At 34.1% G+C, this 20,147-nt stretch overlaps 1 protein-coding gene and 1 pseudogene across 2 annotated transcripts; both read left to right on the plus strand.

Moving 5' to 3' along the window:
- The first annotated feature begins 6,263 nt into the window (after positions 1 to 6,263).
- LOC145018374 (transcription termination factor MTEF18, mitochondrial-like) lies at positions 6,264 to 8,461 on the plus strand. 2 transcript variants are annotated; one of them, XM_078976273.1, is made up of 2 exons: positions 6,264 to 6,405; positions 6,533 to 8,461. In XM_078976273.1, exons 1-2 carry the CDS (start codon positions 6,394 to 6,396, stop codon positions 8,279 to 8,281), a joined length of 1,761 nt encoding a protein of 586 aa, XP_078832399.1. In that variant the 5' UTR covers positions 6,264 to 6,393; the 3' UTR covers positions 8,282 to 8,461. The 2 variants fall into 2 exon arrangements, with proteins under 2 accessions (XP_078832399.1, XP_078832398.1); XM_078976272.1 differs by having other exon boundaries at positions 6,265 to 8,461.
- A 9,818-nt stretch (positions 8,462 to 18,279) lies between these two features.
- Positions 18,280 to 19,761, plus strand: LOC145018328 (UDP-glycosyltransferase 92A1 pseudogene; annotated as a pseudogene).
- The last annotated feature ends 386 nt before the right edge of the window (positions 19,762 to 20,147 follow it).

A 20,147-nucleotide genomic window follows, 5' to 3' on the forward strand; every position in this document is an offset into this window, starting at 1 on the left:
CAGAACTCAGAAACCGAAAACTCGAGTCAACTCGCTGAGTTACCTGAGTAACTCGTCGAGTTCTTCAATGTCTAGAATACCGGGGAAACCCTAATCAACTCACCGAGTCATCTCACCCACTCGTAGAGTTCACTCATAATCCAGAAGGTGGGTAAATCTTATCCAACTCGTTGAGTTGGCTATGCAACTCGTCGAGTTCCTTCAACCCTTTTCTCATTCAGACGCTTTTAAGCGAAACCAAGGCTCCAAACTGTAGATCTAGCCTCCTAGGGTGTAGTTACCATGTAAAGTTGCCAACTTTACATGCATGCAAAGCCTCAAGACGTTAAAACGCCCAAAACTAGTATTAGGAAGAGGTTTAGGGCATGAATAAAGGCCAAGGATAGATAAAGACAATAACTTTATGACTATGGGGCCTAGAGGAGTCCAAATCTGAAGTTAAAACTTCAAATCATGCTCAACTTCCAAAAATGGATCCAAAGTGGGCTAAAAAACCCTAAACTCTTGAATGGAGAGATCTAACAAGAAAATGATCAAGGTAATGAAATTTTACCTTCAAAAGGTTGCATCAACTAAGTAGATGTCGGATCTATAACCTTCTTCTCATTCCAAGCTCTTAAACCTTCAAGTTTCTCCAAGAAATGCAACAAACACACACTCTTTAGCCTTGTACACACTCAAAATGGAAGGTCAGCTCGTTTAGGGTTTTCTTTTGGATGATAGGGTGGTAAGGGAGGCTGGAGAGAGAACTTAAGATCCTTTAAATAGGGTGTAAACCGTAAAAATTAGGGTTTTCATGCACAACCACAACTCGTCGACTAGGCTTCATAATCTCCGCTACCAAATCAATTTCTACATGACGAGTTTGGGCAGCCAACTCGTCGAGTGGGTCTAAAAATATGAATATAAAAGCTTCAAATTTATACCTGGGATTCGGGATGTTATAAATGTTTGACTTATAATAACAATTTACTATTTCAGGTACTTTTGATGATCATGGCAAGCCAAAGATGTGATCATGCACATCCTTAAGATTTTATTTTATTTGGATTTTGGGATACTTTGATTATTAATCATCACTTTTGAATCAATTTTTTGTAAACAATTATGGTTATTGGGATGTGTTTGAAAAATGAAAATTTTACTCTGATTTTTGGGATGTTACACCTCCATAGGAGAAACCTACTTAATGTTATGAAAGAAAGTGAGAGCCTGATAGAAGATGTAACGCCCGCAGATCCGGGCTAGTCAATTTAGAGGCAATAGGGGTCGAAAATGACTTTTCTACAAAAGATTATTTAGAATAAATAATCTTAACCAAGTTGTAGAATATGTCACAAGGTTTCCGTACGTATAAAGAATGCCGAAATCCGAGTTATAACGAAGAAGTTATGGCCCGTCGAAGTTTTACAGCAAAATCGGTACGGCACCGGGAAGCGTAAATAGTGAATTTACAATGGAGGACTTTTTAGCCTTAGTGATCTAAATGAAATTCGTAGAATATGTTAAACTAAGAGCGTCGATAAAAAGAACGCCCAAATCTGACTTCGTATGAGGAAGTTATGATTTTTCTAAGATTCAGCTTAGCAGTGTACAGCCCGAAACTCGAATTTTAGTTCGAGTGGTTTTTGGCTTACGTGACCTAAATGAGAGTTGAAGATCTCATTAATAGGAACTCAACGGTAAAAAGACAGATGAAAACGGAGTCCGTATGAAGGAGTTATGAATTCTTCGCGGTCATTTAACAGTCTAAACGCCTCCTACTGTTAAATTTGAGATCGGTCGAGAATTAGCCGATGGAGTCTAAACGAAAGTTGTAGATCTTGATTTTACCTACGCGTGGATATAAATAACGTCGAAAACGGAGCTCGTATGCAAAAGTTATGATTTTTCTAAGTTTGAAAGTTGATACGCGATAGGGGGTGACATGGCACCACCAGAATTGGACACGTGGCACCACCAGAAGGCCACCACATGGACCAACTCGACGAGTCATGACTCAGACTCGAGGAGTCCATCATATCTCTCCCCTATAAATAGAGGTGCCGGGTTCCATTCATTCTCACACCTTCAAACCCTTCTTTCTCTCTCTAAACTCTCTCTCTAAGCCTCCCTAACCCCCTAAAGCCTAGGGTAACTCCCTAGCACGAGGTGGAAGCCCCAGAGCGCTCGATGGCTCCGAGAAAAGAGCCTTTCGGCTCGGGAAACGCTGCTCCAGCGAAGCCCGGTTTTACGAAAAACCCGCTGTAAGTGAGCTATGCCTACGCTAGTTTTAATATAGCTTCTAATTAATTATAGTAACATTATTAGGACCTTAAAATAATTGTTTGGGCTATTATTATGAGTTATATTGAGTGTTATTTAACTCCTATATAATAATAATAATAGCTATACTATTACTTAGTCGCGGTTATCGTTCGACTAAACCCTAGTGGTGTTGATACTATGGACTTAGTGCCTATGGGACAAACACCGGTAGCTATGGACTTAGTACCTGTCAGACGTTGGTAGCTATGGATTTAGTACTTGTTAGGAGTTGGTAGCTATGGACTTAGTACCTGTTAGTTAGACACTGGTAGCTATGGATTTAGTACCTGTAGGAATTGGTAGCTATGGACTTAGTACCTGTTGAGCGTTGGTAGCTATGGATTTAGTACCCGATGAGTAAGATATAACAGCTATGGAATTAGTGCTTTACGAACGAACATTGGCAGCTATGGATTTAGTGTCAGTGCTATGACCCTGGAAGTAAGGGACTTCGGAATAAACGAATGCAGGATAGACGACCATTAGGTTAAATCCTTAAGAGTAAAGAAGATAACGGGGATGGGTAATTGGGTTGATTGTTTGATTGAACATAATAATTATATTATTGTGGGTTGAAAACCCCATGTACTCACCAGGTTTCCCAACCTGACCCACTCAGTTTATTTATATTACAGGTGTTGATATGAAGTCACTTTACACTGAGAGATTTAAAGAGATGTAGATCACTAGTGTAAATAATTGTAAGTTATGTTTATGCTTATGTTTCTGTATTCACGATGACATCCCAAACGTTTTAAGATGAATAAAAAATACGTTTTTTCGAAAATGTTTTAATAACGTATTTATCGTGTTTTTCTGGGAACAAATTCCGCAACCTTTTTATAAAATGAAGTACTCTGATTTTTATAAAACATAAACAAAAAAAAAATCGGTCTTTTCTGGCCGTGATTTTGGAAATGTTACAGAAGAGAGTTGCGTTTATGTTTTGGGACAGTTTGTCATCCCAATGTTGATTCTTGTGAGACTCGAACCTAGGACAACTCCTCTTAAAATGCTTAATTTTCTAGTGATCATTATTAGACCACATTGATGGTAGTTAACAGTTGAATGGTATTTTATAAGAACGGTAGATGGATGGTAGTTGCCGACACCTATGGTTGTTCATAGTTGTTTGTGGGAAAACGTACGTATGGTTTTGGGCTTTTTGATTGCATATAATTTGTGAAATGGCATACTTATGGGTTTATCTCTTATTGTGATGGAGAAACCATTGAGTTTGTATAAATCCATAGTTTTATAAGTTAATAAGGGTATCTCCAATTGAGATTTTTTTTATAAAACCTATTACTATTGACCTTTTTTTATTAATCACTTATTACCATTGTGGCATACAACTTATTTGTTTATTTTTTCATTGACCATTCAATATATAGTGTTTGGTCAATATATTTTTTATGTTTTGTCATTTAATTCCATCATACTTGAATTATATTTCATTTTATCCTCTTAGATATATTTTAGTTTTAAATATTTATTTATTTATTTACTACTTAATTATTTCTATTAAATATTTAACGAAATTTTATTTATGAAATATAAAATTATAATGATTATATAATTTTTTTTTCAATATTTTTATGACTATTCCATAATAATTGTTTGTATTAATTTTTTTGAACGATATGTGGTAATACATTTCTTTTGAAATAATATATTGTAATATTTTTAAGAAATTAAAGTACCATGTGTGTCTAAAAAGTGAATAATTGTATAAAATGGTTTTATAGAACAACTTTTATATATATATATATATATATATATATATATATATATATATATATATATATATATATATATATATATATATATATATGGTTGAATTAATTAATTTTTTATCAATAAAACAATAAAAAAAATGTTAACTATTGGAGGAGTTATCTAATTAGAGGTTAAAGTTTTTAGAATGATGATGTGACAATAGTTTCAAGTCTTAATATAACTTAACTATTGGAGATACTATAAGTTCTATAATGATAATGATAATAACAATAATTTTATATTAAACATGGTAATAACAATGTATACTTGATGGAACAAGAAATATATAAATTACATCAAATTTGATGTATTTTTTAATGCTCTAGTTGGAGTTGGAGTTGGCTTCATGACATACTAGAACCAGGAAAAACGACAACGTTAACTTGATCTCATACAAAGGGAGTATGGGAGAGGTAGGATGGCCGATATCATCCAAAATAAGGTTGAGAGACTACTTTCGTAGGAGACACTCAATGAAAAAAAAACAAATACAAACAAATAAATAGAAGTAAATATTTGAAATAGCACCCACATTAAAATAATGCATGCACAACATCTCTACACAAAAAACATCAAACCTGTATGAATTAAAGTGGAATATGTCGGAATGGCGTTAAACTAGTATCTACTTTCAACTTACTTCCTATATATACTTTCACTACTTGCGTATTTATTATGTTTTACTTGTTACATATAATAACTGAGTATTCATGTTTTGGCACCACAATTAGCTTATAAGTTAGTTTATTTTTCAATATTTTTTAAGTTGTCATGTTTGAAAAAACCAAAAAGTAGCTTATAAACTAGTATTTTAAAAAGCTACTTAGACTAGTTTTTTTAAAAATTTCCAAATATACCTCTTAATTAATTAAGAAAACATATTTTTTAAATGTCATTTTATGTTATTATTTAAATTTCGGATAACTTATAAGCTAGTGACATAGCTAGAGTCAAAGTAAGAGAGTATCCCCGACAAGTAATGAGGTATCCCCGATAAGTAATTGTCTATCGGGGATACCCAATTGGCGGAGCCATTACTTATCGGGGATACCCCATTATTTTTCGAGGATACTATTTTACTTTGACCTGGCTCCGCCACTGGCTTATGTAACATTTTGATTGAAATTGTGGTTGTGGTGAATGAGCGATTAAAATGAGAAGATGAAATGATGAAGCCATCTAACTAGATACTAATATAAATTGTAAAAGAGTTAGATGAAATAATAAACATATTAAAAATAGGGACCTAATGTTGATATAATTAAACATTATTACTCTTCTTTAAACGGGTATAACAACCATGTTGGTGTAATATGTACAATAAAGACGTTAGGGACCTATAGTTGACACAATTTACATTTTTTAAACGGTTATAACAACAATCTTGGTGTAATATGTACAAAAAAAACCTTAAGGACTTAATGTGAACAAAGTTAAAACTTATTACCCTCCTAAATCATTAACCCATAAGAAAACAAAAGTAAGGATGTGAGAAATTAGCTAGCAAAACACTTCGGGGGTGTTTGGGATTGCTTATAAAAAAGGCTTATTAGCTTATTTGCTTATTCAATAAGCAAATAAGCTGAAAATGTGTTTGGGTAAATGAAAAATGCTTTTAAAAATGACTTTTTAGTAAAGAAGAATAAGCAGTTTTTAAAAAGCAAGAGGATCGTGGTTTTTTAGGGCTTATTGACTTTTTAGCTTTTACCACCTTAAAAATCAATCCAAACACATTTTTAAAACTGCTTTTAGAAAAAAACCATAAACCAATAAGCACTTTTAAAAAAAAGCACTTTTAAGTATAAAAAACACTCTCAAACACCTTCTTATATTGGAATGAAAGCTAGACTACCTCTGGGCTCTGGTTCTAAGCCCTCATTTTTTATTTGAGGTCATATCCTCGGTAATCGGTAAGACCAAGCTAGACTACCTCTGGGCTCTGGTTCTAAGCCCTCATTTTTTATTTGAGGTCATATCCTCGGTAATTGATAAGACCAACCCCTTCGAGTTTAATCTAACGATATCTTTCACTTCCTTCTCAATGGACCTATGCACCTCACACCCTAATAGTCTCCACTCTCCATGATAAAAGAATCAAAATGAGGAATATCTATCTCATTTCGTATACCACAAGGGCCTACATGTCTTCCCCTAAAGTTGAGGGATAGAAAAGAATATACAAATGGTCGCAAAATGCAAAACCCATAAACCCTGGATGAGAGCCTCTCTATGGCTACCAGCCACTGCTAGAATTCATAAACCCACAACGATGGCGACAATCAGAGCTCTCCATCTAACGAAAACCATATGGATAACAAGGTAAATCCTCCTCTCCATCATCTCTTCATCTTCTTACACAAAGATAAAGTAATTTGGCTTTCTAGTAAACCCCACATTCATCAATATCTTGCAAAATCTTTAAAAACTATTGATGTATCATATACAGAATCTTAAAAGATCATCTTTCCTCCGATGGGTATTTGTTGATTTGACTGGAAACCACTTCATATCTTCAACAAAATCGATTCGCCCAAATGGGTCATACCATGATACCCAAAACCCTAGGTTTTATACCACAAAAGTCGCTTGTAAGACCAAAAACGGTCAAAATTTGAATGATTTGTTACCCGATGATGGAAATGGCGGTTTATGGTCTCGTGTAGCTTGTCGAGAAGCTCAAGATGCTTTGTTAGATTACTTGCATTCCACTCGAAGTTTGCAGTTCGTGGATGCAGAAAACATCAGTCGTAATTCACCAAAATTTCTTGGAAAATTGTTAAAAGGGGTGAAGAATAAAGAAAATGTCGGGCAATTTGTTACTCGATACTTGAGATACCATCCAATTAACGAATTCGAGCCCTTTTTTGAGAGCATGGGTTTAGAACCTTATGAATTCTCAACTTTTTTGCCTAGAAACTTGATGTTTCTAAGTGACGACAATGTGTTGCTAGAGAACTATCATGTATTTTGTCAGTATGGATTTGCTCCTAATAAGATAGGAAAGATCTACAAGGAAGCCAAAGAAGTTTTTAGATATAATCACGGGATTTTATCATCACGTCTTCATGATCTTCAAAATATCATTCTCGATCAATCTACTGTTATCAAGCTAGTGGGTTTATGTCCTTCGCTTTTGATTCCAGATGCAATTCATGATGTTCTTAAAGTTGTAAAGGAATTAAAGAGTTCTGGGATTATGAATAGTTGGTTTATCGAGAATTTATCAGAGGAAAATTCATTCGATTGGAGACATATTCTTGAGCTTTTGTGTTTATTTAAAAAATTAGGCTGTGAAAACGAGCAATTAGGAAGATTAGTCAATCAACACCCGACCCTTTTATTGAATAACTCAGGAACTACATCCGTTTTAATTATCGGTTTCTTGACTAAATTTGGAGCTACAAAAACCAATATACTCTCGTTTTTTATGAAATTCCCTGAAATTAAGGGTGAAGAATGTCTTTACAATTTAAGGCGTTCATATCATTTCCTATTGGACATTGAAATGGAAGTTGACAACATTGCAAAGCTTTTTTGCACCCACCCGTATTTACTCGGGTCATGGTCTTTAAAGGGTGTGAAAACCGCTTTAAATTCCTTAAACTCAGGGAAAAAACGACTTTGTGACATCATCATGAAAAACCCACAAGAATTAAAGAATTTAGCAATTGGAACAAAAGTTAAACCACTTCCCTCATCAAAAGATTGCACCGAAGAAAAAACAAAGTTTTTATTAGACTTAGGATTTGTGGAAGATTCAAATGAAATGAAGCGGGCCCTCAAGAGGTTTCGTGGGCGAGCTGGCGAGCTTCAAGAACGATTTGATTGTTTGGTCAACATGGGGTTTGACCGAAAAGATGTGGTGGAAATGCTTAAATCATCGCCTCAAATTGTAAACCAAACGAAAGAAGTTCTTGAAATGAAGATTGGGTTTTTGGTGAATGAGATGGGGTATGAGTTGAGTTGTTTATGTGCGTACCCTTCTTCTTTGTCTTATGCTATTGAGACAGTTAAACTTAGGTGTATGATGTATAATTGGCTTAAAGAACAAGGGGTGACTAATACCATGGCTTTGAGCACAATTCTTGCTTGTTCAGAAAAACAATTTATTAAAGACAAAGTGAATCGACACCCCAAGGGGATTGAGGTTTATGAGATGTTGAAAACTCAAATTTATTCCGATTGTGTAATTTGAAAAACGGTTTCTAATGAGGTTATGCTATTCAAATTCTTGCTCTCTCTCTATATATATATATTTGTTTTTTTATTTCTTCTTTGAATGTTTTAATGAGTTGTATATGAGTAAGCGTAATTATGATGTAAAGGGTTAATTGAATTTATTGGAAGTAAAAAAAATGAAAATGTTATTAGAACATTGTTTTGTGTTTAGATGACATTGTTATAGTTTAGTAGATTTTTTGAAATACAATGCTATAATGGAAATAATAATAATAATGAAAATAGAATGCTATAATAATTCAGTCACTAGAAGTACATTGCTATTTCTTAACCCAAAGTTTATGTTTATATTATGGTCTTTGTATGCTTTTTTTAACAGTAAGAATGTGAAAATTTATAAATGAGATCTCAAGTTCAAACCACGGCATCTTTCTTGGGACATTATAATTTATCTTTTCCTTATTGGATGTGAATCCATCATTCAAGAGTGTCATTTTTACACTTTAGTTACTTGTATTATGGTGAAGTTATACAAAATTGTTAAACTCTTATGTAAACTGACAAATGGCTAGGGGTAGAAATCAATGTAAATTTAGTTCATGAAAAAATATATTTTATTAATACTGACTATTAGTAATAACTTGGATCTACTCGAAGAATTGTGTGATTAGTATACGAATATGATATTTCAACCTTATGTTTGAGTTACACGAAATCCAGATTATGAAAATAATCATTTAAGGAACAAACACAAAATCCAGGCACCGACAAGAAGAGCCCATGAACAACGGTTTATATATTACCAAAGATAAGTATCAATCAACCTTAAATGTTGATTTTATTCCATAAATAAGGGGTGATGGTTTGTATGATAATTATGGGGAATATTTTCCGAAAATAAGATTTTTTTTTCCCATAACATTTCCCTTAACAAATTAAATTACAACAGGACCCCGCAAGGGGGAGGGGGTACCCCCTTGACCCCTGTCATTTAGTCGAACTGGGATTAAACTCATTTTATTCAAGTGTGCACTCCGCACCTCATAACTTGTCTAGATCGAGAATTGAACTTCATTGTTAATCTATAGATTCCCTTACACTAAAAATAATATGGTGACACTAAAATCACCAACACTGATATGTATTAATGTCGACTAAATGCGAAGGTATAAAAGAATTACAATAATCGATGGAAGTGATAAAAGGTTTAGAATGAATAAAAAGAAAGACTGGAAGGCTTTATTTATATATAGCCTAATACAAAAACTAGATGTCATCTGCAAGTTATCATTATTATTTAAAGAGTAAGACAATGATAATAAAATGTTATGAAGTGATTTACATATATACCTTTCGAAATTAGAATTAATTTCGAGAAAGGAATAAAAAAACTAGAAAAAATGGTAAAGTATATATTTCTAGTGGGTTATCACATTCCACATTATCTAATACATTCTTATATTGTTAAATTATATTGAATCAAGTTGAGAAGTATGAGAATCTTGAATTTGTCATGATATTATCAAATCTGATTAAACATATCGAGATGCATGAAAATGTTTGATAGATCGGATTGTCAAATCCAATTAAACCAAACTAAGAAGCTTATCCCTATTAGTTCTATAAATAGACTATGCATAATTAATTAACGATTTACAATCAAGCCAAAGTAATATTCATCGACCATCCAAATTTAAAAAGGCTAGAAGTTAGTTCATGCTTAAGTTGTATCAAGTGAATATGGTTTTTGATATGTCTATTCACATAGTTTTTGACATGTTTTGTAAACAAATGTCTTCAAGGCTGTATTTATTTTGTCTGAATTTAGATGAAAAAAAAATCGCATAAAGGTTGTTCTCTATCGCAACAACCAATTAGGTATAAATAAATCTAGAAATTAAAAAGAAAATTTATGAAAAAATTTAACCATCATCAATACTATTAAACAAGGAAATAAACAACTTTTGGACCATTTCATAAAGACATCCACATAGCTAGAGACAACACCATATGATATGGAAATTAAAAAAAAAAAAAAAAAAAAAAAAAAAAAAAAAAAAAAAAAATCGAGACATGAAGTCAGTGCAACATGACCTCAAACATACTAGTATATTTTCACATTAAACAACAAGAATATCAACAAACACCTCTTGCATCTTCTTCGCCTTAGACTATATGTTGTAAATCCGGTTTAGAATATTAGTATATAATTAATAAGTTAAATAAAAAACATTTTCAGTTATGTGTTTATTTATTAGGTTAAAACCCGTGTAATATACGGATTGGATTGAAAACTAAAAATACCATAAAATAATACATAGTAAATGAATTAATATAAATAAATAAAGACCAAATTCAAATTTATTTGGATGGCAATGCTATAATATGTATTAATTTTATTTCTTTCAACAAAATGGTTTATGCTTTAAAAAAAATACAGAACTGTTCCATGTTTAACAAAATAAAAAAAATAGTTATTGTTTAAAAAAATGCAGAAGTAGTCCCTATTTAAAAAATATACACAATTAGTCCCTGCATAAAATAATACATAAAAGGACTTTGTTTAAAAAAAATACAAAAATGGACCTTGTTTAAAAAATCAACAGAAATAAAAATTAAAAAAAACACACACACACACACAAATAAAAATAATTAGGCAATACACCATTGTGTTGTGAGGGCAATTTCCCAACTTACAACTCATAACACAATATGACTTCTTCATATTTTTCCTGTAAGACTAGATATCATTATCAAGTGTCGTTTAAAAAAATATCATCAAGTTATCATTATCAACTAATTAATAAGATGATGATAATTAAATGTGCTAATTTGATGTACCTCTGAAGTTAGAATTGATCTCGAGTGATAAACAGAAAAATGCGATGAAAGTAGTAGGGTATTTATTGCTTAGGGTGGAGTATATATTCATCCCTTTCATCCATCCCTTTCATCCCTTCCAGCTAGGTGAACGTCTCAAAATTCAGAGTAAAATTTTTCATTTTTATAAAAGATAAAATCGTTCATTTCCATCCCATCAAAGATAATTAGAGTAAAAAGTGTAATCTCATCAAAACATCGGAGTACATGAAATGTAATATCATCAAAACATCATAGTAAAATAAAATAGATAGTGTGAAATCTCTAGAGGATGCGATGCAATCAGGTCCGACTTTTCCCTTTGGTACTAAAAGTACCTGAAACATTCAAAATTAAACCGTAAGCACAAACCTTAGTGAGTTTCCCAAGATACCACATACATCACAAAATAATGGGTCTTGCCCTAAATAATTGGACCCCTTCCATATAATGGGCCCCACCTAGAATAATTAGACCCCGTCCAAATAACACACACACATACTCTCTCTCTCTCTCTCTCTCTCTCTCCCCAGCATGATTGGACCCAATCCAGATAATAAGCCCCACCCAACATACAAACAAACAAACATATAAGCATGAGTCACAAAGATAACATACACTAACACCGTGTGTCCTACATAGTATAATGAGAAAACTCAGCTCACAAATAGTCAAACAATCACCACCACTCGCAGAAATATGAAGGTTGGCTCCACAACCACTTAATTATATAATAAAAGGTCAAACTTCACTCAGCCTGTGACCCAAAACCCTAAAGTTCAACCTAAAGTTTAACTTAGTCAAAAAGTCAACGGTCAACTTTCTCGAACCACCGCGCAACGACCATAACCTAGCCATGTCGTGGTCCGACTCAATTAAAAAATTATGATGAATCGCTCACCACACTGTGGTCAACACTTGACCGTGATGTGGCTTGGATGGCATATTCAAATCCTTGATAAGTTCTTAATACGTTAAGATTGTTCTTAATACTTTCCAAAGGGCCCCATGACACCCTAATGGTCTATAAAAATTGTAACATAATGGACATACATGTCTAATGCATGTCACCCACCAAGTTAGGTCAAAATGAAGAAAATATGGTGCCAAAAATCCCATGCATAACACCAAATGAAGTTGTGAAACCAGAAAACACATAGTACTCTTGGGACCCTAAATAATAATAAAATTGCAAACTTTAATCTCAACTCTCAAAAAAAGGCTAAATTTTCTTAGAACTCTAAGTCCTAAAGAAATGAATCATAAAGATCTACCTTTAAAGACTTACAAGAATCCAGAAAAATACACTAAAAGATTGTGATGAGCTTACTTTGATGCTTCCTTGCTCCCTAAGGCTTTCTTCCTTCCTTCAAGGTGTGAACCAACTCAAGAATGGCTAAAAATGCAAAAAATGTGACATTAGGGTTTAGGTAGGGGCTCTCTAGAGGGATGGAAGCTAAAGGTGTACGAAACCCAAGCCTCACATCCTTTAAAAATGGCTCAAGGCCTGAAAGCTAAGGTTTTATGCGCATTGTGACGCAGTGTATTCAGGTTCGTCAACCATATGTTGCATATTGGCATTATATATCAACAATCCGAACTGATTTAGTTATAGTTGAACCTTATTGAACACCTCATTCTTAAAATCCTTTGTCCTTTTGAAGATTTCTTCAATTCGCATGGATGCAACGAGGACATGGGTCTCCCCTTTGATGAACCCCTTCACGAGCTAAATCACATGGTGCGATTGTTTATCATGAGAGGCGATGAGTTTGGCGTATTTGTGGAGGCTATCATCCTTGTCGATACGGGGACTGATGTTAGTGTTAATCTTGCTTTCGAAGCTCAGTGTATTCTTTTTTAAATGATTTAAATGGTTCTTCTAGATTTGAAGCACTTCATTTTGATTATTATGTCATTGTTTGTTTTTGAATCTTTAGGGCTTGTTGATGTTTGTCAGCCATGGTGGTGATCTTCAAGATTCAAGAACAAAAACATATGATTTTAATGTGGTTTGGACTAGTGACAGTAATGAAAAAATATAATTAAATTTTTTAAAACCCATGTGGAGGCCATGCCACTACCACATGGACTTAAATCTACAATTATGACTCTACTTACATGTGGCATTTCATGTTAGAAAATATATGGGTTGTTCCTATAGCCTAGCTGAAAATGATGTAATTGACATCAATTTTGCAAGTTAAATGACCTATTGTGCAAAAAAAAAATATTTAGTGATCAAATCGTGACAAAGTTAACAGTTAATTGTGCTACAATATCATTTTCCCAACAATAAAATATCAAATTAGTATTTTTTTATGTATTCCATCTCGTTCAATCCCTCCACAAACACAATCATATTCATATGTGAGAAGTGGAAAACATATGTTTTTTTTTCTTCATTGCTTGTAATACCTTTGCAATAGATAAAACTTATTTGAGTTTAAAAAAAATTCCACGAAACTGGGTACCCAAAATCGCAATCAGTTCCAATACTTAAGGAACCGCTATAATCGATCCTGGTTCCGGTTCTAGCATTCCAAGAACTTCCGGTTCCTGTTTCGGTTCCAGACAATTATGATGAGTACCCACCTATGCTCATCTGCTATCAATCTATTTGTTACATCATTGTTACATCAATTTTTCTCTATGACCTCTTCAATTTTCCCCATCATACAAACATATGGAAACTCATTTTTCTTATCCCTCCCAATCCACTCAATTTTTTTTATTTTTGTATTTAACTTTTGTTAATTTAAAACAATAAAATTATAAAATAAAATTAAAAATAAAATTTAATTAAAAAACATAGCACAATAAAACATAAACTAAATCCTAAAACTGCAATTAAAATGAAAGAAATACTTAAAATAATACAGATGAAAAAATGAAATCCAACTACAATCACTAAATTCTTAAAAAAAAAGGATGACTTTTTTTTAATATTCAAGGTAGTCTTGTAACGAAGTTCTTTCATATTATGGTGTTTGCGATACTCATTTTTTGTTACGTTTAAAACTTCTTCGTCAGAAACTTTGGGCTCCCGTGAATCCATTTTGTGGGTAAAAATAACATTATACTATTTAACTTTTGAGCGCATATAGCAATTTGATGCGTTAAACAACCCAAACCGCCAAAATGTTGCTTAAAATGGTCCATAACTCTTCCCAAAAAACATGACAATTTTTGTTGATTTACCTAATTATTTTCGAGAGTGTCAATGTATGTTCTGGCCAACACCATTTCTTCCTGTTCGGATCATTGTATGCATCTTTCGACATGTCTAGGAGTATCATCCAATTTAAATGAGTTGGATTGAAAGTGAATGAAATTTAAAGAGTGAAATGAAATTAAATGGAAAAATAGGTGTGGTTTTGAAATAATATAAAGGGGTATTTATAATGGTTAAATGATTTTTTTGGAGAGAGAAAGAGAGGGAGAGATTACACATGCTTTACTCAACCCGTTAATCACCCCTTTCTCGGTACTACAACATCGCCGGAATCACTGTCACGATGACACCACAGTACTGTGGAGTATTATGTGAAGTCCGTAAACGACACCCTCGACTCTAAGTTTGTCCGGAGTGGTAAGGAGAAGACGTGTGGGAGGTTGACGTGTCAGCCCCCAAGACGCGTGAAAACCGCCCCCACCTCCGGTGGGTTGAGTGTGGCATCCTCACGGAGACAGGATAAGACACTTGATCTGATTGGTTATTCCTTTTGACTGTTTGACGCATTAAAAAAATTAATTATTTAATTACTACAACTTTCTCTATATGTAACACTATTTTTTCATTTCAAACACACACACTTTTTCAACAAAAACACACATATTCACCAAAAATATTCCTTCCCCACACATTGTTATGATCCAAACCAAAATAACCCACCCACCCCGAACACCCCAAACACTCCAAATGATCTATGAGCGAATCTTAGGTACACGCAATTAACATCATCTCCAATTCAACAACAACATCTATTCACCAATCTTCCATACCACCCACACTACTGCCAACAACAAAAACCACGACAATTCATTCAACCTCAATTTCAAGCTTTTCAAGAACAACCTTCTCCCCAATTTCAACCCCAAACTTCCCAACATCAACAAACTTCACAACCATCTCAAGTTTCACTATCTTAATCTCAACCTATAAACTTCAACAATGACGACGACGACGAACGGGTTGAAGAAACACAACCAAGTCGTAGAAGGAAAAAAATTCAAAAGATCCAAGGCAAAAGAAAAGTACGCAATGGACCGAGAAGGAGAAGAAAACTTTAGCTAAAGCTTGGATTTTCATATCACAAGACGGGGATGTCGGCAATGCACAAACGGATCAAAGCTTTTGGAATCGTGTTTTAGACCACTTCCACGCGTTATTAGGAAGACAGACGAGCCAGACATACGACTCAGTCAATGCAAAATGGCATGACCTTCGAGCGACTTGCACCAAATTTAACGACGTATTTGATAATCTTAAAAACATGCATAGAAGTGGTAGCAACGAGTTCAACATTTTATCAACCACGTTGTACCAATACAAAATTACCAACAATGGTAAACCATTTGCTAACCAAAAAGTGTGGGTAGTTTGTCGCAATAGTACAAAATGTGTTCTTTATCTGGATACGGCGCATTCGATATCTACCACCCGCTCCAACAAAAGGCCGAGAACGTCCAAATCGGACATTGGTGTTAACCTCGACCTCAATGATGAGTTTGACGCCACTGAGGGGGAGGGTCCACCGGACGTCCAACTTCGACGACCACCGGGAATGGACAAAGCGAGAAAGAGGGTGTCTTCTAGCGGAAAATCAACCAACGAGGACGTACTAGCAAAGAAAATAGACAAAACTCTTAATTTTTTAGAACTTTTTTTTATTCAACGGAGAAAGCTCGTCGGCGACAATTGGCACTCACCGATCTTCAAATTATAAACACGGTGCCACAACCGAATCTCGAACCGAAAAATTTAAGGGTGTTTTTAAAAATTCAACAAGTTCTTAGACAAATATTGCAACTAGATTCTATGTTTTTTATGCTTTTTAGTAATTTATGTTTAATTTTATATGTTATTATTATATTTTTTTTAGTGTTTTAGTTTTCATTTTCTGTGTTTTTATGTTTTTTTAGTAATTTACGTTTCGTTTTCTATTTTTCTAGATTTAATTTTCTATGTTTTTTTAATTAATGTAATGTGGTTTTAACTAATATAAAATATTTTATTATGTTTTAAATTATGTTTTTATTTAATTGAATCATAAAAAAATAAAAATTAAAAAGAAAATTGTGGAGTGGTAACCATTTTCTATGTCAAGTAGATTGATAGTGAAGCTGACGTGGCGCAGAGGTGACGACTGTTTTTTGGTTGGTAGTGACCACTCCCCATAGCCTAATAGGTTATAACAAGAAAAATAAAGTTTTATTAGAATCCAGATAAACATTAATTAGGTTGTAAGCTATTGTATTTTCAAATCATTTAAAGAATACTTAGATGCATGAATATCTTGAATTTGTTACTATATTGTCAATTCCATGTAAGATCCGTTATACCTACCACTAACTATTATAGTGGTGAGTGTCATATCACTACCACAACTTTACCACTAAACCATGAGATAACTACCACTACCACATCATTTCACTTCATTTTTTAATTAAATTTAATTCAAAATTTTATAAAAATGCACCTACAATAAAAACATATTTTTTTAAACTAGTTTTTAATTCAATTAAAAAACATTAGATAATTTAAAAAAAAAAATCAACTAAAATAAAATAGTAAAAAAAAACATAAAAATGCAAGCACAAACAACTTAAACTAGTTTCTAAACCCTATTTTTTTTAATTAAATTTTATTTTGGGGAATCCTTAAATTTTAGTCAAGCTTTTATGTGTGTAAACGGTCTGTGGTTAATGTCTTCATATTGATGCATGATCATAACAACCGGATCGATATCGTCTTCATGTATGTTGTTTATAACAAAGTTATAAACTCCATCGAACTCTCGACATTTTACCCTCATATCGCGAAACTTCGAACATATTGCATCAAGATTACGACTTCGACAACCCATTAAATCATGGAAATTGTTTCCAACTTTTACCCAAAACTCACTAGATGTTCGACTATCTGGGTCTTCCGAAACCAACACTCATGCTAGTATTAAGTTCTCTTTTTCCTCTTCTGATCAATACATTCTTTTGGGAGCCATTATTTTTGAAAAATCAAGCAACACAAGTGTATGATTGTGAATAAAAGGAGAGAAGAATTGTATAAAATATAAAGAATTATGTTGTGGTATTTATAAGAAAGTTTGTAGGTAATTTTTTTTTTAAAAAAAAAGATAGAGTAAATGCCCAAAACTAGCCGTTAGCCATGGACAAATTTTGATTGGGCGTTTTAATCCATGGTGTCGACCACGATGGGCCACGAACACGAAGAACCACGAAGGTCCGGGCTAGTGTACACGACCCACGGTCGTGGCCACCTAGACCACGGAACCCTTTGTGGTATACATACCGGAAGGTCTAAGGAAAATCAACCGACAAACATAGGAATCTTTAACACGTACGTCGTTACTTTATCAACCCGAATTACTATTTGTAGATGGTTGGTAATTCAATTAAGCATTTAAAATGACATGAACTTGGCTCAAGCCAAAGTAATAATGGTAGACGATTAATATTAAGAAAGGTTAGGTAAGTCGTATAAAAGTTCTTATGTTTTTATAAAAATTCGATTTTAAAATTATATTATTGTTTTGTTATAATTTTGTTACTTAGTTTTTCAAAATTTACAATTTTGAGTATTTAACTGATTAATTTATCCGTTAATGTGGTATTGATGATATATCACTTTTTGATAATATAAGATGCTAACATGTCACTACATGCTCTCAATATGACAATATCTCTCAAATTTTACATATTCCACAATATAAATTATCATCGTAAATTTGTGATCTTAAAATTTTAAAATATAATGTAATCTTAAAATTTGAAAATATTTAAGCAATAAGCATAATATATATTTTTTTTAAAGTAATAGTTTTCTTTAAATTGTGACATCCATATTCCAACGACATATATAAATAAAAACGCCCAAACCCGGTACTCAATTCACACACAAACGACTCAGCGATGGAAGCTAAACTACGTAGACACGTAGTCATGATACCATTCATGGCGAAAGGTCATCTCCTACCCTTCTTACAATTAGCCCATCGAATCCTCCATCACAACGCCAACCTCACCATCACCATCGTCAACACCCCTTTAAACATCAACTACCTCCGCTCCGCCATCGCCAACGACCCCACTCCGCCCCCTCAAATCCACCTGAGATCTCTCCCCTTCAACAGCTCCGACCACGGCCTCCCTCCTAACTCTGAAACCACCGAAGGCCTAACCTTCACCCAAATCATCAAACTTTTCTATGCCTCCACCACCCTCGAAGCTCCACTACGTGAGTTCATCTCCGATGTGATTGTAAACGAAGGAACTGCTCCCGCTTGTATAATTTCTGATAATTTCATGGGTTGGGCTAATGAGGTGGCAAGATCTTTCGGAACTGTTAATTACACATTCACCACCGGCGGCGCTTATGGCACAACCGCATTTTGTTCCATTTGCATGAATCTTCCTCAACGGAATATTGCAGATGGAGGCACCCACGACCATTTTCCGGTGCCGGGGTTCCCGGAATCTTTTCAATTTTCGATCACGCAGCATCATCCGTATCACAGAGCTGCTGATGGTAAAGATGAATGGTCAATATACTTCCTACCTCAGCTCTCTCACTGTCTTCAATCCAACGGCTGGTTGTGTCATACAGTTGAAGAGATAGAAACCACGGGATGTGAAGCCTTGCGAAACTTCACAAAGCTCCCTCTTTGGTGTACTGGTCCACTCCTCCCATCAAAAATGTTAAAAACAAACTCGGGTATGGATACGGGTTCGGGTGTTAATGTTATACGTCAACCCGAAAAATGCATCAAATGGTTGGATTCGCATGCTCAAGGCTCAGTGCTCTACGTTTCATTTGGATCTCAAAACACACTTACTGAAACCCAAATGATGGAATTAGCAAAAGGGCTTGAAGAGAGCAAGAAGCCTTTTATTTGGGTGATTAGGCCACCAATCGGGTTTGATATCAAAAGTGAGTTCAAACCCGAATGGTTGCCTTTGGGTTTTGAGGATAGAATTAGAAACCAAGGATTGTTAGTGCACAACTGGGCACCTCAATTGGATATACTACGCCACCAGTCAACCGGAGCTTTCTTGAGCCATTGTGGGTGGAACTCGGTGATGGAGAGTCTAAGCCAAGGGGTGCCATTGATCGGGTGGCCGTTGGCGGCAGAACAAGGGTTCAATGCAAAGATGTTGGTGGAGGAGATGGGTGTCTGTGTGGTGTTAAGGACAGGGGTGGTGGATAGTACGATCGGGAAGGAGGAGGTGAAGAAGGTGATCGAGGTGGTGTTGGATAAAAATGAAGACGGAAAAGGGAATGACATGAGAAAGAAAGCAAGTGAATTAAGAAAATTGATGCATGCAAGTGTTCAAGGTTCTTCTTACAAAGCAATGGCTGACTTTGTGTCGACCTTTTCTTCTATTTAAATAATGATACTTAAACTATAACTTATATAATAAAGATTATATAATAAAGATGGGATTGATGTTATGTATAACAATCCAAGTTTTTGTACGATTTATCCTTATGTACTACAAGCTTTAATAAAAACATAAAACTTGTTTAGTAAACCCAATTACCCACATTATGATGTGTACCCCGTAAGTTTAATCCCTTTTTCACCCATTATAAAACCCAAGTGATCCATCCATTTTTTCTATCAAGTAAACACTTACCTTTCCATAAAATATAAAACTAGAATCCATTAAAAGAACGATACTGGGACAATTTCAGTTACTTTTTCAAAGTTTGATTTCAACTAAAAACTCAAGATTGGACGAGATTAATAAGATCAACAGATGTAGCATGTAAATAAACA

Source organism: Lactuca saligna, chromosome 9 (assembly GCF_052625555.1).
Source record: "Lactuca saligna cultivar CGN05327 chromosome 9, ASM5262555v1, whole genome shotgun sequence".
In the NCBI taxonomy this organism is placed as follows: Eukaryota; Viridiplantae; Streptophyta; class Magnoliopsida; order Asterales; family Asteraceae; genus Lactuca; species Lactuca saligna.

Coding starts and splice junctions, on each gene's coding strand:
- LOC145018374 (XM_078976272.1), top strand. CDS start 6,518: ATGTATCATATACAGAATCTTAAAAGATCATCTTTCCTCCGATGGGTA.